The 24,401-nt window shown below is 41.3% G+C and overlaps 1 protein-coding gene across 2 annotated transcripts; it reads right to left on the bottom strand.

The window, feature by feature from the left end:
• Nucleotides 1-1,273: 1,273 nt before the first annotated feature.
• Aph1b (aph1 homolog B, gamma secretase subunit) lies at nucleotides 1,274-23,417 on the bottom strand. Of its 2 annotated transcripts, XM_006510922.4 has the most exons (7): nucleotides 21,325-23,417; nucleotides 20,142-20,312; nucleotides 17,287-17,427; nucleotides 16,670-16,740; nucleotides 15,718-15,840; nucleotides 10,590-10,717; nucleotides 1,274-5,452 (listed from the first exon to the last, which is right to left on the bottom strand). In XM_006510922.4, the coding sequence occupies exons 1-7, from the start codon at nucleotides 21,435-21,437 to the stop codon at nucleotides 5,285-5,287; spliced, it is 915 nt and encodes a 304-aa protein (XP_006510985.1). In that variant the 5' UTR covers nucleotides 21,438-23,417; the 3' UTR covers nucleotides 1,274-5,284. The 2 variants fall into 2 exon arrangements, with proteins under 2 accessions (XP_006510985.1, NP_808251.1); NM_177583.4 differs by lacking the exon at nucleotides 17,287-17,427 and having other exon boundaries at nucleotides 1,559-5,452; nucleotides 21,325-21,495.
• Nucleotides 23,418-24,401: the final 984 nt, after the last annotated feature.

Below are 24,401 nucleotides of genomic sequence, written 5' to 3' on the forward strand. Positions count from 1 at the left end.
CCTCATTCATTTAATCTGAAATTTAAAAGTATTATTTGTAGTCATGCACATGTAGATATGCCTATATGTAGCATGTGAGCTACATGTGAGCACATGTACATACATACATGTGAGCACTGATGCCCATGGAGGCCAGAGTGCTGGATCCCTTTGAAGTTGGAGCTCCATATGATTCTGAGCTGCCAGACATGGTTGCTGGAGACAAAATTTAGTTCCTTTGGAAAAACAGTACACTGTTCTTAACAGCAGAGCCATCTCTCCAGCCCCTCAACTAAAAATTTAAATTTATTGACATTAAGTTGACCTCAGTATTCCCTTTTTATTAATATGAGATCTCTAGTAGTAATGTTGCACTCTCATTTTTGTTCTTAGCTATGTTGTTTCTTCGTCCTTTAGCTTTAGTTTTTCCTAATTTTTGATTTTGAACATCTGTATTTATCTGATAAGCCTTGGATGCCAAATATATCCCTCTCTCCTCACTTCCTAGGGACTTTGATGTGGCAACTGTTTTCCTTCCTACTGAATCATTCCCATCATAACACATTTCCAACATAGCTACTGTAGCTCCCCCTTCTCCTCAGGCTCTCCTCCCCCTCTATAACACTGTACACAGGAGACTGGCATGTCCTCCCATTCTCTAGAACCCGCCCATTTAGGTGATCAGCCTTTTTTCCACGGTGAAATTGTTTCCATAAAGGTCACCAGCAACTTTCATCTCTCTTCACATTACCATCCGCTCCTGCTGTTCTTACTCTTCAGTCAGCAGTAATTGACAGCTTTTGCTCTTGCTCCCAGCATACTACCCCTACGGGTTTTCTCCCTCCCTCCCTCCCTCCCTCCCTCCCCCTCCCTTCTAACTTCTCCCTGTTCCAGCACTCACATGAATTCCTGCCCCATGGTTCTCAGCCAGCACTTGTTATTTTTTATCTATATAAACTGTCCAGTGCCCTTCATCCTTCTGAAATCTAAAATAGTATTATTCAAGCCTTTTATGTTACTCATAATTAGCAGCATATGTTATAATTTCCTTAACACAATAGTTACAGATTTTTGAGACAGGGTGTCACTGTAGCTCAAGCTGGTTTGAAGTGACTCACCCTCATAGACCCTGGGACTACAGGTGTGAGCTTCATGACTGGCTAAAACGTAGATGTTTTCATTTATGTGGTTAACTCTAAGCTTTCTAGTGACCAAAGACTCTATAGTATCCATGTTTCTTCCATTCTTTAAACCTGTCTAAACAGTCTGTGTGAAAGGCAAACCCCCAAGAAAGAACTATACACTCCACTTTTTATTTTATACAAATACATTTTTAAAGTATAGTTTTACAAGACTTACCATGATTTACACTTAAATAACAAATACCAGTTACTTGTATCAGTGACTTGTATAAGTGACTTGTATAAGTCACTGAGCCTTAAAGTCTTGGGACTCACACATTAAAATGTCTGTTGAACAGAATACAAGTGTTCTACTCAAATGTGGACAATAAGACAACTGAGCAGTTCTTCTATTCTAATTTTTGATGAGATGAAGACAAAATATTTTTATTTTTTCTAATAGAGGATTCTCACATCTGAGGGTGGTCATCAGGAAATCTCCATTCTAACTAATCCTCAAATAATGACATCTAGCAAGACTCACAACTTTATTGAGAAAGGGCCAAAGAGACTGTAGCCGACTCTGAGCTGACTTGGGAAATGTGCCCCTCCTCACCTGTGTTACAGGCTCAGAGGTATTGGCCCTGAAGCTGGATCATCCGGGAAGATGATCAGTATAAACCTGGAGCAGCCTCATTCAAACAGAGCCAACTGATTCCAGTGATAGATCCTCCCAGTTTCCTGAACCTCCTGTCTGAGGGTAAAGGCCACACACAACCTCTCAGGTGCTTCGTCTCCTCTCTAAGGGGAGGGAAAGTGACAAGACTAAGCTATTCAAAGCTGCCAAGTAGAAGCTAAATCATGGTTAATTTCACCGGCTTCTGTCTTCAGCTACTGCTCTGTGATGTTTTGTAAGTTCACTCTTTCACAATTACTTAGAGATTTTTCAAAGTAAAGCTCCAAGATCTTTGAGGTTTTTTTTTTTTTTCTCTACTTGGATTAAGAAGCCACAAGGAACATCTTTGTGCCAAATTGATTCTGAATACAGAGAAATGATACATGCGTTGTGGGTTGTAAATTAGCTAATGAACTTCACTTTGAAAGTCTCGCAACTAATCAGTAACAAACAACAGAATGTACAGCCAAGTTTCAAACAAGGCAATAACTATACTAACAGATACTGAAAGATGGTCTACTCCAAATGAGGGATATCTAGAGAATGAAATGTTAAATAATGTTTTTGCTGTCCATTGGGAAAAACACAGGCCTGGAAGGTTTGCTGCTACAGGTCATAAAGGCAGGTCATACGGGTCATAAAGGGTTAACATGTAAAAATGTTACAGATGATACAGAGAGATGGTGTCCATTTCCTCTAAACATTAGAAAGGACTAAAGTAAAGCCTGTTATTAAACAAAAAGATAAATATTGTAATCATAATGAGATCCTTTAGCTAGGCGTGGTGGCACATGCCTATAAGCCCTAGCAAGGCTTCAGTGCTCACAACTACTGTTAACACCTGTTTTGACACAGGGCTGAAGCTACTGAAACAAGAACTAGGGAGAGAAAAAAATCTCTCTCACAGTACTTATGTTTACTGGGAACAAAAGCTATCTTCTGAGCAGTCTGAAGACACTGTCCTCACTTCCCTGGAGCACATTTCATCAAGATGTTCTGAAAATGTCACTACTGCTGCACTGCTAGCCCGGCAAGCGAAAGGACAGACAGGTGGACACACCTCCAGTGAAGAGCACTGGTTCAAACAAACTAAGGATAAATGTGGCTTATGTGAAATTACAACTGAATCTATCCCGGCTATTCACATGGTCAATGCATCTCTGTTACTCAAGCACTAAAACAATATTCAAAATCCCAAGGTCAATTTTATGTGCATTTTCTCTCTCTTCACAGAAAACCTGTGTGGAACACAGCATACAACATCCAGGCTACTCCTTTTCAATTATTAATAAGAGCAGCACTTCAATGTGTATGTGTAAGACTCCACCTCCCTCAGGCTTCCTAGGTAAGGTGCAAAGCAGGCTACGGAAACAGCTCTGCCTGAGCTACACAGCAGCACTCACAGTATAAGAACAACCACAGGCAAACAAGGACTATTCAATAATTCAACTGAGTTTCACTAGGCAAATTTCCTTCTCATGTGTGTTGGTTCTGTTTTTGAATATGTATGGTCCTGCCTGTGTGGGCATATGAATACAGTCGCAGTTGAAGGCCAGATGCATTGGATCTCCTAGAGCTGTAGTTAGAAGTGGTTGTGAGCTGCTCAAAGGGGGTTCTTGGAACTGAACTTGGATCCTCTGAAAGAGCAGTATGTGTGCTTAGCCAGTGAGCCATCTTCCCAGCCATTCATCTGAGTTTTTTTAATTAATTGAGATTGTATAATAGCCTCATTTCTAATATTGTGGTATACTCAGAGAATTTGCTTAGAGCTCAAGTATAATAACAGTCAAATTCTCAGGTTCTCCATGCCTCGGACAAGCAAACATTTTATCGGAATATCTCCATACAAGGTGTATAAGACAGCAGTAGTAACCATGCTCAGGGAGGAACACATCCCAGCCCTGTGGGCATCTTCTTGTTCTTGGCTCTGTAAAGTGAAGTTTACTGTTTGCTTTCTATGTCTTTGTCCTTCTAGTCCAGGGGAAATCTTATATGAAGATACAACCAATAAACTCCAGCAGAGGCACTAACATGATTTAGAGCTGAAGTAACCTTTAAGGAGAAACAGTGGTTTCTCAGGTAATCTATATTCTTGCTAGAAGCTTTATAAGTCTTGCATCTCTACATAGACACTCAAATATTTTAAGCATGGTGGAAGTTCATCAATTAAGGTTTAGTTCCTGGGTAATTCATCTTAAGTGTCACTGCCAAACCCTCTCACTGCTGCCCCTGGTTCTTATAGACAGTGCACATGTGTGCTGGGATCACCAAGGCATCACTTCCACCAAGAGGTCATTGCTACTTTACACTCTGTTCCCAAAAGACTTGGATTGGGAACAGTCTCCACAGCAGACTCCCAATGCAGTAGCATTCCTCTTACAGAGGAAGCCAGAGGCCTTATCTGGAAGACTAACAAAGCCCTTGCGTAGTCCTGAAAAGGGAATGCTGTTTGTCTCACAGTAACCAGAACCCAGGCGAACTGCTGAAGATGAAAAGTTCCATGCCAGCTTGAAATTTGGTCTATCTCCAACTTTACCCTGTACCATTAGGGTGATGGCACTGTTTGGTGTCACAGTAGCAAATGAGAAGTGTCAATGTCACACTACTTTGTGGTTTAGCTACACTCTCACAAAGAGAAGATCTCCCAAAGGTCCATCATTCATCTCCCTGCCCAGCTTCTCAGAGATAAAAAAGGTGAGTTTTCCCTAGACAAGCCAGTTTCAGACAGCACACACAGCAGCTTAAAACTGAGGAATCTATGTTGCTGTTAGTATTTTATAATGAATAAACTTACGGAATCCAAAGAAATTGCACTGCTAATTTCTTCCAAGGAATTCAGCACATAATTTTAGACTCTCCCAAGGAAGTCAGCATATAATTAATCCTAAAGAGCCTGAATTTATACTCAAATAAATAATCTAGTGCCTGAGGAAGAAAAACTTAAAATTGATAAAATAATGAGAAAAATACAGGTTCTACATGGACCTTACCTTGGCTAAGTTATAATGCCAGTGTAGGTTACTGCATTTAAAGGCACAGCCTATGATGCTGGTGAAGGCTAGCAAACCCATCCACAGACAGAACAGCCCTGGAGTCTGTGACATCAGTACATAAAAAGACAGGGGCTACGCTGGTTACCACATTCAGATATTTACTTGCTCAGCTGAAGTTGGTTTAGAAGACCAACACTGAACAGCTTTTGGGTGTTTTCTCGAACTCCCCATTGGACCCCAGTGACTCTCAGCTGTCCTGCACATCCAGGATAATCAAGTCTGGAGAAGCCCAGAAGCATCAATCCTTGTTTCCCCAGATGCTTCAAATGTGCAGCCAGGCTGCAGGCTACACTGCAGCTCTTCCAGAGGCTGCTGCATGAAAGCACAGGACAGTTCCAGGCTGGACAGTTCTGTGGCTTCCAAGTTCCAAGATACAGGGGTCTTTTTAGAACAGGGCCCAGTTGTGCTTCCTCTAAAGACACAGGCTGCTGCTTAGAGGTGCTGATGGTCAGAGGTTATCTGGAGCGTTGGTTGTAAAGAAGAAAATCCTTGTCTTGGCAGAGCAGGCAGAGTTTCAAGCTTCGGCAGCTGCCTCCGGCAACATAAAATGCCCAGATGCCCATGAGCACCATGATTATATATGCTGTTACCAGATTCACTTCATAATAAGGACTTAGAAAAGTCTGCAAGGAAAAAATAAATCAGTTTGGGTAAAAGCACAAACGTATTAAACATGTGGAATAAACAGAGATAGGGGAAAATACACAATGCTTCCAACAACTGGACGGTCTCACAAACATGAGATGAACATCATCTCAGTGTCAGGAAGGCACAGAGAACAATCTATTCAACAAACAGTGGTCAGTGAATTTGCACTTTGCTTGAGTCAAATGGCAACCCAGAAGACAGCTGTTAGCCAGAACTTAATGGGATACTAACAGAAAACACATGGAGGATATGCCTAATTTATACCCATTTCTGTACTAAGTTGGCTTTAAGAATTTACAAGAAAGTCAGGTACATCTAGATTACTTTAATAAGAACCATTAGTATTCAAAGGAACATGAGGAAACGGAGATAGGTTTTGGCTGTGCAATTTCTATGGATTCCAAAAGTTTATTCATTATAAAACACTAACAGCAACATAGCTCAGTGGCAGAGTGCATGCTTATTATGCATGACGTCCTGGATTCAATCCCCAACACCAAAGCATGATTGACAGAGTGCCAAAAGGTGCTGTGACTGAAATTACTGAGGATAAGGCTTCACTCTGGTGGAACTTATATACTAATAAGTAACAGATCAAGAAGAAATAAATCAATTACAAATTGTGATTGCTGCTAAGACAGAATACTTACAGTTATGACAAATGCTAGGATGAGAACAAGGTGATCTATTTAAGGGGTGATGTGGGCCCCAAGAAAGTGGCACTTAAGTTGAGACAGACAAGAAGGGGAATGCACTAGCCCTGTGCAGGCTGGCCATGGGAGGAGCAGAGATGAGGACAGAGATGAGATCTAGATGATTAGATGAGAACTAGAATCAGTAGGAATACAGTTTAGGAATGGAGGAGCAGATAAGGTCAGGCAGCTGTGAAGCCCTGGCTAAGGGGTGAGAATGTTACTCTGTGTGATGCAGGGTCATAGAGAGGGTTTAGATTGGGCTGCTAATGATTGGTTTTGATTGTTGAAATGGATTAAAGGCACTGGTGAGGAGAGTGTGAGGTGGTTATCTATGGGGTATGGTAAAGACAAAAAGCAGATAGGATGAGCTCACATGGCTCAGAGATGGGCTGAATGTGAGGACTATGCCAAGATTGGCTCTGGTATTTCTGACTTGGTGGTAGATGAACGCTTAAGAAGCACCAACCTAGTTGAGACTGGAAGCAGTGGGCAGGAATAAGCTTACAGTCCTCTGCATTTGCTTCAGTGTATTTCCTTTAGAGCCATTTTTCTCTTTTCGTCAATCACAAAAACAATGTAGCTTTGTTACAGAAAATGAGACTATACAGATGAAAAAACTAATCTCTAAAACTTGAAATTTAGCTAGATTATTTATTCATCAGAACATTAAAAATGAAATAATAGAACCCAATTCATTAGACAACAAAAAATGGAAAACCTGGATTGGGGAGATAGCTCATGGAAGCCTTGCTTGTGTGCATGCAGTGGACCCTTAATTAGAGGCCCAGAACCACACATGTAAGACCTTCAAAAACAATATCAAAACAATGCAAAAGCTGGATGTGCCAGTTCATGCCTTAAATACTAGCTCTAGGGCAGCTGAGACAGGAGAATTGCCACAAATGAGGCTAGGTAAAGTTACAGAGTGGAGTCTAAGACAGCTTGGGCTATAGCATGAAACTATCTATAAAACAAAACAAATAAAGACAAAATGCTGTAGAAGCTCTTTGAAATACCTCTACCTCTATCCCTGCCTAAGATTTTTTTATAGAAAATATAAAGAATTCTTAAAAATTAAAGGCAGAAGAGCAAAACAATTGAACAAAGGCATCAAAAAGAATTATCCACCTGACAACAGACATATAAAGATGTGTTTATTGTCCAGCAAATGAAAGTTTGAAGTTTATTGTGTTTCTACTATATTCCAAGCAGGATAAGAAAGAAAGTTATAACAAGTGTTGGCAAGAACACAGAGGAGCTGAATTTCATAAGTAAGTAGTTAGTGCTTAAGTCAACATAACCATGCTGACAAACTGAGAGATACCAGCAACTGACTACTGTACTCTAACCAGAGTGCTTCTGGGTATGTGTCCAAAAGCAGTGTGCATGTGTTTTTGCTGATGGGCATATATTTAATACTTATATTTAATATATCTAGTCACACTCTACATAATAGTTAGCAGCTAGAGAGCTAATGAGGTGACTCAGTGGGTAAGTGCTTGTTGCCTTACTTGAGGTCAGACCCTCGGGACTCACATTAAAAGGTGGGTGCAGCCATCAGACGTTGTGATGCATGCTTTTATCCCAGCACTTTGCAGGCAGAAACGGGGATATTTGTGAGTTTGAGGCCACCAAGGTTACAAAGTAAAATTCTGTCTTTAAAAAAAGTGGCATGGAACATGACATTTGTAGATGCCAGGAGCTTGCTGCTTAGCTAGTCTAACCAAAATTCAGAATTCCAGGTTCAGTGAGATACCCTGACTCAGAAAGAAAAGAAAAGAAAAGAAAAGAAAAGAAAAGAAAAGAAAAGAAAAGAAAAGAAAGGGAAGAAAGGGAAGGGAAGGGAAGGGAAGGGAAGGGGGAAGGGGGAAAGAAAGGGGGAAGGGGGAAAGAAAGGGGGAAGGGGGAAAAAGGGGCAAGGGGGAAAGAAAGAGGGAAAGGGGAAGAGAAAGGGAAAGGGGGAAGAGGGAGAGGGGGAAAGGGGGAGAGAGGGAAAGAGGAAAGAGGGAAAAAAGGGAAAGGGGAAAGGGGGAAAAGGGAAAAGGGGGAAGGGGGAAGGGAAAGAAGGGGGAAGGGGGAGGGGAAGGGAAGGGAAGGGAAGAGAAGAGAAGAGAAGAGAAAAGAAAAGAAAAGAAAAAGAAAAGAAAGGAAAGTCCACATGGACAACAGATGAGACTATCTCAAAAAAAAAAAAAAAAAAAAAAAAAAACCAGAAGAAAATAACCCATCTGGAAATACTCTAAATGCTCCTATATTATAGAATAGATAGTATGATCTATGCACAGTAAAATACTGTACAACAATGGTGTGGTTATTAAATGATGAATATCATAAATACACCACCAGTGGTAGTGCTCACACTGCAGGCTTTCTGAGCAGATGTCACAAAGAGCAAAGGCTGGGGAGATTTGGGGAGACAAATCATGCCTGAAACCCAGCAGGACAAGAAAGTGCATGGTATGAATGGTGGAGAGCTATGGGAGGCAAGTGTCACAGCCCTAAATGAATAAACCTTACATCAAACAAAGACTTTAGGCTCTCCTCTGAAAACTTTGAAAGCCCTCATCTCTCCTCAGTGAGCTTGGCTCCCAGGGAACCCAACTCTCTGGGCTTCCCAATTTCCCCCAGTTTTCAGTTATTCCTTGTGCTTCCTTGCTGGCTCCTCCTCTGTAGCCTAAACTCAATGATGGATATCATGGGACTCATGCTTGAGCATCTCTGTTTATCCAAAATCCTTTGAATTACCTTTTATCAACCAAACTCCTCTGCCAAAGTTAGTCTTTTCTCATCTAACTTTTACCTGACCTAGTCTACTCTTGGATATTTGACACCTCCAAAGTAATGGCACCAGATAAAACCCTTGAATGCCCTTCTCAAGCCTTCAATCTCAGTTGGTGACAACTCTATTCTTTCAGTTGTCTGGGCCAAAAACCTTGAACAAACCCTTGGCTCTTCCTCTTCCTCTCATCCACTCTGTCGGAGGCACTGAAGGCTCCGCTGTTGACACCTGATTCCTGAATCCAGCCATTTCTCATGCCGCACTGCTATTTCGTCTCAGTCTTCCCTGTCTTTCCTTAGTGAGGTGACCTCTCCCAGCTAGTCTGCTCTTAGGGCATCGGTCAAAATAGTCCTTTCCCAATGTGTGTCAGATTACCCCCCCCCACACACACACACAACTTTTCCCACTTTTTTGTATTTTAAGATCGGATCTCGCTCTGTAGCTCAGGCTTGGCTAGATACACAAATCCTTGCTTGGTTTTACAAAGATGCCATCATATTAAAGACAACTTTAGTATCCACAGATACTGCATTATTAACCATGTAAGAGGTAAAAAGATTGCATTTTAGTTGGACTAGAGGGCAAGAAGTCCCGTGGAGAAAATATGATAGGAACTCCAAATAGACAAGAGAGAAGCCAGAAGAAAGTTCTATCAGTAGAGATATTTTGAAAATATCATTTTATCATCATCATCATCATCATTTATGTATGTGTGAAATTCACATGTCAAGATGCAGATGTGGAGATCAGAGGACAGTTTTTGGAAGTTGGTCCTGACTTTCCATAATGGACTCTATGGCTCAAACTCGAGTCATCAAGCTTGCCTAGAAAGCACTTTTACTTACTGATCCATCTTCGTGGCCCAGGAGAAACCTTTTCAATATTGTGTATAAAATGTGTGAAGAATCTAGACAAGGCCATAGCAGGGTCACTTGATAACTGTCATGTATTTGAATGACATATTACCAGTCAAACCCAAGTCATTACACACTGCTTAAAAATAGATCTGACACGCGTTTTAAACTTTACTTTGTGAACTGGCACTGTTATAATGCCAGTAAGGAGTGGAACCAACACTTCTGCTACTGGTCAGAGTGGAAAGGGTCGCCAGCTTACAGAGCATGTTTCAGCAATTTGTATCCAACACTCAAAATACTCACAGCAATTAGTCAGTTTCCATGGTTCTGTACCTCAAAACCTATGGGAAGCGTCCCATGCACTTAAAAACAGTCACAAAAGCTCGACAACAGCCAGGACAACAGCAAAAGGGAAGTGATTAACCAGTCAGACTAAAGTAATTTTCATGTAACGATTTAAACTTACTAAAATTTGTATCTTGAGGGATCTGTAATGAAGGAAAATCGCTTCAGATGCCCTTCATAACACAAGCACAGTGCCAACCACTTTAGGCTTGACCATAAATCCACTGAAGGGCAGGCATGGGAAATCTCTAATGAGACAGATCCCATACTGACAGTGGCTGTCACTCTACTAAACTGGCAGGACCCATGTCCACTTCCAGGGCTTCCCTGGTTTGTGCTCATGTCCCCATGAGCCTGTCCCTCAACTGGGGTGGAATCCACCACTCAGAGGTCTGCACCTGAATTCACAAGCCCCAAGCACAGTGCCAGCACTCACCTGGGTGGACACCACCAGATGCGTCAGGAGAACCGTGAGGAGGGTGTACCACTTATTCTTCTCACAGCCATCAAAGAACACAACGCCCCAGAACACGTGCAGCATTATGACGACCAGTGTCATGAAAGCTGAAAGACATGTCAGCAGTTAGGGGCCAGGCCTGCAGACAGCAGACACCAAAGCCAGGGGAACCCCATGACTGCTCACCAGCTCTGAGGGGCCCCTGGCTGCAGTGGCAGAATCTGGCCACCAGAGCTAGTAGTGGCTTTGAGAGGAACTCTGAGTTAACTGTCAAAGAAGCATATCTTTCTGGAAGTGGGGTCCTGCCTTTGTAGCAGCTATTCCTCTAGACTATGGACCTGGTTGACAAAATCCCAACTTGGATTTGGTTTTCAAAGAGGTTCCCTGAGGTATGAAATGAGATTACTATAAAATCTATACAACTATTTGCTTAAAACACATTTATTTTTATATGTATAGGTGGTTTGCTTGTATATGTGTCTACAAATATGCCTAGTAGCAGAAAAGGTCTGAAGAAGGCATAGGATCTCCTGGGAATGGAATTGAAGATAGTTCTGAGCTGCTTTGTGGGTCCTGGAAATTGGAGCTGGGTCCTCCGGAAGAAGGGCCAATAGTCTTAACCGCTAAGCCATAGCTCCAGCTCCAACACAGCTTATTTTGAATTAGCCTGCAGCCCCACTAAAACAGAATTTTCTCAACTGAACAGAACATCTCCTATCTAAAAAGGCCTCTGCACTGAAGGGGGCATTTTCTCTAGAACTTTTAAAAAAATAATGTAATAAAAAATTTAAAATAGTGCAATTAAAAATCACTATAATTATCTAAGATTCTTCTTGTGTCCTATGTCCTGAGGTAACATTTTTTATAAGCAGGCAAGCCCCATATATTCTTTTTACTTTAACATGAAAAGGGCATATAGATTTCCCTTTCCTGCCACGTAATAAAGAGACCATGAGCTTTAACCCACCAGACAGTAAAACACCAAGCTAGAGTTCCATTCTTCCCTGCTTGAAGGAAAAATAACATGGCATTGCCAAGCAAAGGAGACTAGTCTGTCTGTGTCAATCCAGCAAGATATTTAAGCTACACTATGTACTTTATCTATACCCCAACCCAGGTAGTTCTCAGATCAAGCGATCACTAGCCTGGGGACCTGTTATCAGTGCAACTTACTGGTACCCATTCCACCCATGAATCAGAAGCAGTGGGGCAGGAGCCCAGCACAGCCAGTTTAAACAGCCTTTCTAGAGAATCGATACAAGGTCAAGTTTCAGAATCCTGGCAAGCAGGCATTCCTATAAATGTGCACAAGCAGATACAAGAATACTTACACCAGCACTGCTGCAATAACAAAGAATGCCCGCCCTTACCCCAACGGAGAAGCAAAATACTGTGTGCTCATAAAGTGAGCTACTGTATATGACCCACAGTATGAACCATCTCAAGAGCATGTTGCTGACTGAGGACAAACACATTGGGAACATGCATATTATTTACATGAAGTAAGAGACTCTCAAAACAATATTAAAAGACATAACTGTTGTGGCTACAGGACAGTAAGTTGTCACATCTCTGACAATATCTTCATGTCAAGCTCTGCCAGACCACACTAAAAGGATTCAATTCAGGTCTAGACATCCTTCTGAAGAGGACAGTTCCTATGGACAGATGGCTGCCAATGGTGTGACACTGAGACCACTTAAGATGCCTAGGGCTAAGTTTAGTTCTTTTAATATACCTGAGTCAAAAGACTAAGGCAAAACCTGACACAATGGGAATTCTTTTTAAATCATAATGTTTCTTGATGTCAATCAAGGAATAAGGGAATTCACTACCACAGGCATTTGGCATCTAGCTGGCAGCCTCTGCTCACCCTTCTCTCAGGACATTGCCATGGGTGCTAAGATCAGTTAAGTGTGCTCCCAGGGTTAGCTCCGAGAGTCCAACTACTTGGGAAATACTCTTGCTGGTGACATTTTTCAGTCTGTTCTTATTCAAAACAGTGTTACCCTGTAAGCTTCAGACAAGTATCATCTAGACCTCATTGGCCCTGATCTTGCTTCTAAGTTCTAGGTCTGAATGTCTTGATCCTTCCTATTAAGAAGTCTAATGGACTGACTTTTCCTCTTTTGTCAAGTCAGACATCTCCAACTAGCATTCAAAGCCTTCTACAGTCTAGAACCAAATGACTTTAATTTATAGATTCTCTATGAATCTTCAACTGCCTTCTTATGCCAGAATCACAGAACTCAAGCCAGGGATAGTTGTGCAGCAATTGGGGGAATAGAGACAGAAGTAGGGGGCTCAGACCTTTAAAGTCATCCTTAGATACATACTAAGTTTGAGACTAGCCTGGGCTATCTGACACCCTCAAAAACAAAAAAAAATTAAAACAACTTTTTCCCTCTCTTCCTTTCCCCTATCCTATCATCTCCTTCCTCTCCTTCTTTCAATGTATGTGTGTTTGTATGTGTATATGTATGTGTGTGCATGCACACACATACACATATGTACACAGATTGTCCTTTTTCCCTCAATATGCATTCCTCCACATTCTACCACACCTAGTACTTGCTCTAAGACAAAACACAGGGCCAAGAACATGGCTCAGTAAGTAAAGGAATTTGCTGCCAAAACTAACAATATATGTTTAATATCTGGGTATACTTTTTTGAAGGAGAGAACCAATTTTCTTAAATTGTTCTCAAATATCCATACATGCACACACACACACATAAATGTAATAAAAAAAGTTAAGATCCAGCACAATGTCACCTTTTCAGTAGGCATACTTGATACATTCTCTTCTCTATAGCTTTCATAAATTTGCTGTTGAGGGTCCTGTTCCCTAGACCAACTGGCATCCTACTGCCCCAGTCTCCCGAGTATGGTAATTATAGGTATAAACCACTGCATCTGTGTGAATGTTACACTACTCTTCCTCTCTGTAGTTGATTTTATGCTTTGTGTAGTTAGGTGTTTGTTTTTATAGTCAAAAGCTATGGAGAAGATTTTAATAATTATTTGTAGACTGCACACTTAAATAATCAAAAGGACTTCTCCCCAAATACTAAATTAGTGATCCAGGATATGACTTGAACTTGGGACCACAATCCCATACTTCCTTCTCTACCAAACATTTCCAAGAAATAGCAATGACTCTAATTACTGCTGTTCTGCTCCACAACCACAGATAACAAAGAACTAACTTACATTTATGTGTAAGTTATATGTAAGTATACTATGTGTACTTCATAAACTATGCTTGTCGGTAACATAAAAATCCATGTATATACATGTATCATACATGATGTGCATTATTAACACAACTGACATAGATAGAGATGCTAATTAACAACCCCATACTCCTTACTTATTCTAATTACCATTTCAGGAACAAAATGGTAATTAGAATACTTTTCCGAGGGATTCATTTTAAGCTGGCCTTGAAAACAGCTGGCTTTCTGAAGGGAATTAGCACCATCTAGAGGACAGAAACCTGTAGCAATAAAGGACATGGAAGGAACCGGCTCCTGCAACAATGTAAACTATAAGAAAATTTACAAGAAACATGGAAGGTATCTTATTAATTTCTACTAGATTCTAAGACATGAACCATTAAAACTATATTTGTTGCTTTTACAAACTTAACATTTTTACCTTTTAAATTTTATTTCAGAAATGTTCCAGTTTAGAAGGTAATCGGCTCTGTTGGAGGCAGTGTTAAGCATGACCTATTAGCACACTCTTCCTTAACTCAGAGCTGGAGTTAAATAGTCTGAACTGTATGCCGCAGGCCTCAGAAAGTCAAAGACCTTTCCAACAGGGAAGACTAACTTGCTGGCTGCACAGAGAACTGGTTCTCTTGAGTGGCTGACAGAATTGATGTCCATAGGAGAGGCTGAGATTCGAACTAACAAGGAAACAGAGAATGGTGGAGGACTGTCAATGCACTCAGGGACATGGGCATGATAAGACAGATGGCTCTAAGCCATTACAGCTTTTAAAATTGGCCATTTCTCTGTACAACCTTTTTATTCTATTGAAATCTACTGAAACTCTATCTATTTTTTGGTTGTATTTCCCTAAAGATGGTCACCTCCCTTAATGAGCATTAGCCTGGGTGTGGACACTGACTTAATTGAAAAAAAGGGTATATGAATTCCCTTATTTCAATGATAGAACTGCTATTGATCTAGACCTAAATAATATTCTGACTATAAAACAAACTTGTTATCATTGTACTATAACATATAGCTAGAGAAGAAAAAGCAATGTGAAAAGAGTTGGTCCTCTTTTACTACATCTTTGCATAGAAAGATCAATTTATCTATTATTTTTCACTCTGAATTGAAAGATATCATACTGCCTATCTGTAAATATCAACAAGTTATAGATAAATCAAAGAGTAGAATTTAGGGCTAGGGGTCTTATACTGAGTTCTTAGCACTAAACAAGAAGAAAAAATAGGGCTTACAGGCTTATGTTAAAAATAAATATAAAATCCCAAAATAAAGAGAATATGTCTCATAAAAGTTAGCTGCTGGGCAGTGGGTGGGTAGGGGAGTGGGGGGTGGGTATGGGGGACTTTTGGGATAGCATTGGAAATGTAAATGAGGAAAATACCTAATAAAATTTTTTTTAAAAGTTAGCTGCTAATGTTTCAACTATATATATACATATATATATATACATATATATATATATATATTTCTTATGCAAGATAAAATCTGTCATATTCCAAAGCACTCAAACCCCTGCCCCCACTCCCAGGTCCTTCACTTATAGTGCCTAAGAATATCTTGCCTTTAAAAGGCTTAACAGGGGTCTAGAGAGATGACTGCTCTTCCAGAGTTCCTGAGTTCAATTCCCAGCAACCACCTGGTGGCTCACAACCATCTTCAATGGGATCCAGTGCCCTCTTCTGGCGTGTTTGTACTCATATATAATAAATAGATTGATAGATAGATAGACAGACAGACAGACAGATAAATCTTTTTAAAAAGCTTAAAATAAATCATCATTCACTTGAATTCTGAAGCCAATGAATGCAATACAGATGATCCTTTAGAGCAGAACCCTGAACACCCACAGCTATGGCACATACCTGAATTAAGGAAGAACTGAGGAGAATCACCATGAATGCCCACTGTGCCTGGCCCCAAGGAGTTAGACAGGGTGTTCACAAAGGAAAACACTCCACTCATGATTCCAAAGCCCAAGCCAGAAACTAAAGAGGAAGAAAAACACCGGTAAACCCTTTTCCTGTTAGGCATCCACTTCAGCTCTCATTTGCAAGGTCTGGGGAATGCTGTTTCACTGCAGGGACAGGGTCTGCTTTTTTGGCATGTGGAAGGCATGGAGTGGTTCCTACAGCTGCAGAGAAAGTGCTGCTGCAAGGCTGAGGAGGATTTGGGTCTTTGGACTGGAAGGAAAAAGGGAAGGAAACAGCCTGCTGTTGCTGAAGCACCGGCCAGCCAGCTCTGGAAGGCTACGTGAGAAAGTGCAGAGCATGAGGAGTGGGTAAATGAACAAGGGACGGGCACAGAAGGGACAAGAGAAGATGTGAGGGATTAACTGTTTGCAAGGTGAGACCCCTGGGCCAGACTGAGTTAACTCTACATAGAGACCTAGATTGTGTGTGTGTGTGTGTGTGTGTGTGTGTGTGTGTGTGTGTGTGTGTTATGTGTGCATGGGCATGCATATGCGTGTGTGTGTGTATGTATGTATGTGTGCGTCCATGCTACATGTGCATGTGAGAATGTGTATGTGTAGACATGCACACTGGTGCCTACATGAGTTTATGTGTACCATGTACAGGTGTGCATGTGGGAGAGTATGTATGTGTGTGTGTGTTATGTATGTAGACATGCACACTGGTGCCTGCGTGAGTTTATGTGTACCATCTGCAGGTGTTGGGTCCCCTAGAGGTAGAATTAGAGGTGGTTGTGAGCCACTATGTGGGTGTTGGGAACTGAATAGTAGGTGTTCTTAACTGCTGAGCCATCTCTCCAGCACTTCTACTATTTTTCTTCATGACACCACAGGGTCTAACTTACCATAGGCCAACAGTCGCATCGAGGGTGCTGTCTCCTCAGGGTTTATGCTTTTCAAACCCTCACTGGCTTTTCTAAAAGAAAAACACACACATATTTTGTTGTTTTTACTTTTTAAAAAGCAGTATATGAAGGAGGTCATAGGACCCTTCAAAACTAGCTATTAATGAAGCTTCAGATCAGGCTACATGCTCAGTCCAGAGTCCATTTAAGTCAAACACAATAGTCTTTTGCTATTGTTGTTGTTTGTTTTGTTTTGTTTTGTTTTGTTTTGTTTTGTTTTGTTTTGTTTTTGTTTGAGACAGAGTCTGTCTACATAGCCCTGAATATCCTAAAACACAATATGTAGACTAGGCTGTCCTCAAACTCACAAAGGTCTGCCTTCCTCTGCCTCCCAAAGACTGGGATTAAAAGCAAATGCCACCACACCTGATCCAGCACATTTTCAATGACTGAAGTCAAGTGAGATTTCTGCCAACTCCATCTAGCTGATGTTTCCATAAAAGGAAAAATTAAAAATAATAGTAGCAAGCCAATATGGATTGAGTTCAATAGGAATAAAATCAGTGATCTAATTTCTGAGCCCAGGGAATATTATTTGATCATCCTGAGAGACCTACCTCTTTGAATTTTGTACTTCCCATAGTCTTAGGTCTTTATCTCCAATGTATTGGCTTTCAGTTGTATTTTCCTCTGTGGCTGCACTCATTCTTGTTCCTCCTTCCCTCTTTCTCATTGAAGAACCAAGATTCTTCAACTCTCTAGTAACATATTTTTTCTTTAGAGTCAGGAACTGAACCCATGATTCACACATGCAAGCACATATTTTCCCACTGAGTGACACCTATAGGCTGCCCCGCTCTGCTCCTGTAAAATTTCTTAAAGCAGCTAGCTGATACACTAAGAGGTCAAATTCTCATGTTGATTCTTAATCACATGATTAAGAATATTAAATCACATGATTAAAATATTTTAAAATATTTGATATTTTTATTTCATATTCCCAAATAGGACTCAGGATCAAAAGCAGAATATTTTTATAATACTCTATATGATAAAATGCTGTCATTAGAATAGGATATAACAAATCAATCCAGAGTGACCATATCCACACTTCTATTACTGCCAGGTCATAAATGTACCAAAATCTGCCTCTGTCCCCAACCATCACCCTGCAGACATATTAGGAATGTAATATGTAGTTTGTTATATTACTGTCTCTGTTACTAAAACCTATTGCCCAAAGCTTCTGCATCCATTTAAAAGACAGATGAAAGGATATTTAAATCATATTTACTGTAAAATATGTTTATTAAAGTACTTTGGAATCAATCACTGTTGAAACAAAAGCATGTGAGATGTATAAGAACAGCTATTTCAGTGTTGCCCATTTGGAAGCATAGAATCCTTCCAAATTTAATGATTAAACTATATAAGTTTGTTGATATAGATTATTGGCATTAAATATAACTCATAGGGATGAATTAATATTCTTCTAACAGGTAGATTTGTTTTATTGGGAAAATTTGGATAGTTTAGTTGGTTGCTGCTCCAGAGAAATATGAAGACAGCCACACAAATATCTGGGTCACATCTTTCCTGCAATCAGGAATATATTAAGTTCCTAAGCATGGAGGCCAGTGACTGAAATCCTAACACTTGTGAGGTGGAGGCAAGAAGGTCAGAAGTTCAAGGTCATTCTCAGATACACACTGAATTGGAAGCCATTTATGGATATGTGAGATCATGTTTCGAAATAAAATAAAGCAAACAATAACAAAACAATAACAGAAAAACTAAAATTTTGTATTTATTTTGTTCAGAGATCCCTTGATAGTCTCCCATATATGTGTGTGTGTATGAATATTGAATATATTTTCAATCTAACTCTCTCTATATATATATGCTTGGAAATGAATAAATGAGCCAGATGTGATAGTGCATGCCTTCAATCCCAGCATTTAAGAATCAGTGGCAGGTAGATCTCTAAATTTGAGTTTGATACCAAGTTCCAGGCCAGTGATAGATAGATAGATAGATAGATAGATAGATAGATAGATAGATAGATAGATAGTAGATTGATAGATAAATAAGAAAGTGATTTATAAGTAGTTTTACAAGGTTTAAGAATTGGAAATTTTAAGTTTTGTCCTTAGAATCTGGTAACAAATATAACAAAAGGATTTTAGCAGTGAGAAGGAGACATCCCGCAGTCAGTCATCTAATCTGTTCATCGGGAACACAGAAACTCATTATGTTTTGTGCTTTCTCACTTCCTAATGTTAACAGGGAACTGTCAGTGCTGTAACATTTCCTCAGGAACTCTGTAACACAACATGAGGAAGTTTTCTCAATTCTTGAAATTATGTATTTAAGATATTTAGGGTTTTTTTTGGCTTGGATTTTTGAGATGGTTTATGTAACTAGGCTGGCTTCAAAATCACTATGTCGCTATGAACCCAAGGCTATACATCTCCAGCCCACCTAAATACACCATTTTAGAAAAATTAAAAAAACAGAGAGACTCTTCTTTAAACAAAAACAAGAACAAACAAACAAAACCCTATAGTAGGGCCAAGGGTATAGGTCAGTGGCAGAGCTCTCCTCTAGCTTCCACAAAGACTCTGGTGTGGAGGGCATGGGGGTAGGGAGATAAAGCAAGCAAGCAAACTCACAAAAACCCTGTAGCTGTGATTATCTTAGCTTTTTATGACAAAATAGTTACTGTATCAATGTTATATAAAAACTGAATAAGGTTGCAAAATTTTCAATCCAAGCTTTAAACTATCCATATATTTCAGGTATCATACAGCAATTTTAGACAACACAGCAGTTACAGAAGATAAGTGTTAGGCAATGACAGTTGTGTTCTAGGTAAATAAATAAATGCATAAATAAAGCATAGCATAAGAAATCAATTTAAATACTTACATCCTAACCCCAAAAAGAGAGCTCATGGCTTGGTTTTTTGTTAAATGTATCTTTCATTTGCAGACTTGAAACTATAGAAAATATTTTTAAGTGAGCCTTTGTTTCCCACTAACAGTTAAAATAATGGAAGGCATAATTTCCATAAGAATAATTTATTTGAGGTGGTAGGAGGGAAGCATGAAGTTCAAGTGGAAAGGCTCTTTATTGTTTCAGTAATTATTTCCCTGGGTTATTTTTCTTCAATAGTGGATTTCTTTTTGTTCATTCATATCTTGCCTGTTTCCTCTCATTATAAATTCTACCAGGCCAGAGCTTCTGTCTCTTAACCCACCTTTGTACCTCAGCTTCTACAAAGTGTCTGGCATTGGGAAATTTTTGAAGAAACACTTTTGGGAAGAATGAAGAGAGAAAGATAAGGAGGAGCAGGAGGGCAGGCAAACCGGATTGTAAATTTAAATATTCAATATTTTCAGGCTAAAATTGTAGCAATCACTAAATCGTAATTCAAGTCTAACTGGGAAAATAAAACAAACACTTAACTTACTTTAACAGCTTATAATATGCGAGCCTGAACAGCTCTTGGATACAGACAGAGAGCAACACTCCGAAGATGAGCAGGTAATTCTGTACTGGTCCATCTCTGTTGTCAGTAATGACTCTCACTAGGAACCAAAAAACGGATGACAGCAGGAGAGACACCAACCAGAAGAAAGCACTGGAACGTAGAAGGAAAAAAAAAATCACAAGTTAACAGAAGCACAGGCTTAATAATGACTTTAAATCAAACCTGCTTGAGCTACAAATCATTTTTAGTAAACAATCCTCACAAAGTGATGTTTTAGATCAGAATTTTTTTTTTCTCCTAGTGAGACAAATAGTCCAAGAGGAACGTCAGATGTGCTTAACAAGAACGATTCAGTGACCCTGTCGCGTGCACGCTAGGGCACTATCTGTCAAGGACTAAGAGGCACTTGGTTGCTGACTATTTTTCCTAAGAGATGCTTTGTGTGCTATAGAAATATACAACCAGTGACAGTTGCAAATTTCATATCCTCAAAATTCACCAGAAAATATAAGTTTAATGGTTAGATATTGTCAAGTGTCTTTTTCTAAAAGAAAATGAATACCTAACGCCTGCATTAATATAATGGAAAGTTCAGAAGCTGCAAACTTCGGGCAGGTGCAGCGAGACCAAGACCACGTTCACCAGCAGAGTTCCGGTATTTACCAAGCTCCCAGGAGGACATGCCGCCTGGTCAGTTGTTACTGTGTTTTCTCGAACTTTCCTCCTTGACTGCACCCAAACCATTACCCAGGAGTCTACAAAGAAAATCTGAGCCTGAATAGTCTGCACAGACATTCTGAGTCCGAGGATTGATGTGAGGGTGGGGGGCAGGGAATAAACATCTGATCTCCAGGTGACTTTAATGGCAGAGAGTAGTGATAACGACTCTTCGATGCTGCTCAGCACTGAGGGAAATGAGAGATTCCTACAGAAAGACAAAGGCTTCATGCAGGAATCTATCTGCTTGTTCCCACACTCAGCCAACAGAAGCCAAGGGGCGCCTGCTTAGCCTACGGGCCTGCTCTTCTCAGACCCTCCCAGGAACAGTTCCAGCCCTGGACCGCACCACAAGCTGGAGCCCCTGGGAGATGGGGATCCCGGGGTCGTGGGAACCCAGGAGAGGGAGGGAACCCGCGGCGTCCGGGACACAGCGCAGCCTCACCCGGCGATGAGGAAGATGACTCGCAAAGGGTCGGTGGCGATGGTGAAGACATAAAGAGCGAGCGCGGGCCCGAAGGCGATGAAGGCGCAACCAAAGAACACCGCAGCCGTCATGACGACCTCGGGAGCCAGTCGCGGGGGCCCGAGGGCCCTGCAGTGCCCAATGGACAGCGGGTCCTGGATACGGGGCGGGGCTGGGTGGCGAGGCTCCGGTGCTCCGTCAGAGCAGTGGACGAGGCGGAGCCCGTGAGGCGGGGTCTGGAGATGCCGAGGGCGGGACGGGGCTCGAGAGGCGGAGCCTTCGGTGCCCTAGTCAAAGAGGCAACAGGAGGGAGCTTCGGGAGGCCAGGCCTGGAAGAGTTCCATAGCCTATCAGAGTGGACGGCAGAGCGAGGGTTGGCATGCAGGACCTCGAGGTCCTCTAGTCACACGGGACAAGGCAGGGTTCGGGAGTTGGGGCCTGAGCTGCTCCTTGGCCTGTAAAAGCGGGTTGCTGGGCGGAGCTCGGCAGGGGACTCGAGGTGCTCCGAGGGCAGAGGAGGGGCGTGGCTTCGGAGCACAGATCCTGTCAGAACAGGGAACGGAGGTCGGAAGGCGGAGAGCCTGGAGGAGTCCCACGCCCAGTCAAACCGGAGCCAGGTCGGAGCCTGGGAGGCGGGGCTTTGAGTCGCTCCCAGACCTGTCAGCGCCTGCAGAGCGAGCTCAGAGCGCCGCCCTACTCCAGCCAGAGCAAGCTCAGAGTGCCGCCCTACTCCAGCCAAAGCGAGCCGAAGTTCTGGAGACCTGGTAATGTAGTGGGCGGGGCTCCGAGGTGTTATAAGTGTAGTCAGAGTCAGCCGCTCCAGACATTAGGCCTAGGGTTTGTCCCTGCTCAGTTACTGATGGAGTTTTGTTCATCACCTTGAGCCCCACTGTTCCTAGGCTTAGCTTTTATACCTGGATTACATGCTGATGGAGAAAGAATATAGAGGTGAAAGCTGTAATACTTGACATATATATTACAAAACCTGATGCATAGAGAAATGCCAGAATCCATGTAAAAAACACATAGAATTCTTCCCACCCAGAGAGCAGCCTTTCCCGGTCACATATCAGTAGGGCTATGAAGGGTTATGCCAGATGAAGAGGTTTCTGGTCATCACAAACCAGAGAAAATTCCAGAGCAACCAGCAGAATCTTCATCTTCCTAGTTCTTGTCTTCCCTCATCTCCAGAAGTTAGAAGTGGGTCAGTTGTTAGAAATAAACTGACTTGACTTCACTCTTTAATTAGGTTCACTCTAATAAGGTTCTTTTAGCCCGATGAGTGGAAAACTAATTATTGTTCTTTAAGAGACCTTGGTGAAATGTTTACGGTCCTAGGTGTTAGGGATAGTGTGTTTGATCTTGTGTCATTTATGAGTGGGTTTGCTTTTAAATGAAGCTTAGGTTGAACTGGATGAACCTAGTACATAGACGGGCAGAGTCCACATGCAGCATTGCTAGGACAACAACATTTTTCTATTCTCCTATGCCTTGTTCCTATCTACTTATTAACACCAAGTATGCTGAAGTTACTTTTATTAATATAATATTTTCAATAATTTGAACATATATACAATGTATTTTGGTCATATTTATCCTCTTTCCAGATTCACCTCCATCCCCTACCTGCTCCCAACTTCATGTGTTCTTTTTTTTCTCTTAAATTACACACTGAGTCTGAGTCTAATTTGTATTGCTCATGTACGTCTGGCTGTAGGGACATCCATTAGAGTGTGGTCTACCTCCCAGAAGCCATGCCCTCGAGGAAAGCTGACTCTCTCTGAAAAGCCAAGCTGTCAATCGCTTCCCAGTCAGTGTTTGCATCTTATGAACTTCTTCCTACTCTGCGCTAGAATATTGACGAGCTTCATCTTGTGTAGGCAAACAGGGCTGCTCTAGGTTTGTGAATGCATTTTTTTTTTTTAATGAATGCATTGGTCCTGCCAAATCTAGAAGACACTGTTTGCTTTGCTCCACCCTGGCCTCTGGCTCAGACCATTTTTTTTAAGATTTATTTATTTTATGTGAGTACACTGTAGCCATCTTCAGATACACCAAAAGAGGGTGTCTGATCCCATTACAGATGGTTGTGAGCCACATGGTTGCTGGGAATTGAACTCAAGACCTCTAGAAGAATAATCCGTGCTCTCAACCAGTGAGCCATCTCTCCAGCCCAGGCTCTTACAATCTTTATACCATACCATCACTTCTATGATGTTCCCTGAGTTGTGTAAGGGGGCGTGATACAGATGCCTCATTTGTGTGTGTGCATCCCGCAGTCTCTTTTCTTCCATTCTTTGACCTGTTGTGACATACCACATTGAGTTTGGTCAGCTTTCACATGTTGTGCACTTACAGAGATCATCCATCTGTATCTTGGCATCTTTATTGATTGATCAAAAACCAGTTGGGGACAAGGGCCTTTAGCATTTGGACACACAGACTCCCAATTGAATCAAAGCATTAGAACCAATCTCCAACAGATTGTTTATCTTCAGAGATCTCAGCCAGCCCATCACTGGTCCACAAATACCTAATAAGATCTCTGGGGTAGAGAAGTTGGGGCTGAGGCTATAGACAGATATCTTGTACTTTTGAACTCCCAGCCATGTCTGTGTGACTGTGACGTGGCCAGTGTATTCTCTGTCTCAGTTTCTTTACAAGAGGATACATAGAAAAAGATCTTTGCTATATCTAGGTTTAAATATGATTTAAATTTGGGACAAGAGAGTTGCTCACATTAGCAGAGTCTGCTACTACTTGAATAAAAGGGAGAATTCACCATGCTAGACCCTCAAGGACAAGCAGTAGCCAGGAGTATATGTTCCCTCATAAGCCTATCAGAACAGTTGGCAGAAAACTGAGATACTTATCCAGCTATGCTTTCCATGCTGAGTCTCAGAATGAGTTGCTCAAGTCACTTAAGCCTGAATGTTGTTGCTCTTATGACTGTGTACTGGCTGAGTCCAGATACTAAGAGCTGTAGACGTCCAATAAAGCATGGTTCCCTCTCAGATCCAACAAAAAGTCAAATTTCAGCCCTGGAGCTGATTCTG

The sequence above is a fragment of the Mus musculus genome, chromosome 9 (assembly GCF_000001635.26).
Source record: "Mus musculus strain C57BL/6J chromosome 9, GRCm38.p6 C57BL/6J".
In the NCBI taxonomy this organism is placed as follows: Eukaryota; Metazoa; Chordata; class Mammalia; order Rodentia; family Muridae; genus Mus; species Mus musculus.

Bases quoted from the DNA above. Each gene is read 5' to 3' on its own strand.
- Aph1b (XM_006510922.4), bottom strand. From the start codon at position 21,437: ATGACGGCTGCGGTGTTCTTTGGTTGCGCCTTCATCGCCTTCGGGCCC. The intron at 15,841-16,669 runs GTAAGTTAGACC...CTTCCTCTTTAG, and splicing joins GATGCGACTGTTGGCCTATG to TTTCTGGCTTGGGCTTTGGA. The intron at 5,453-10,589 runs GTGAGTGCTGGC...TTTTCCTTGCAG, and splicing joins ATCTGGTGGTGTCCACCCAG to ACTTTTCTAAGTCCTTATTA.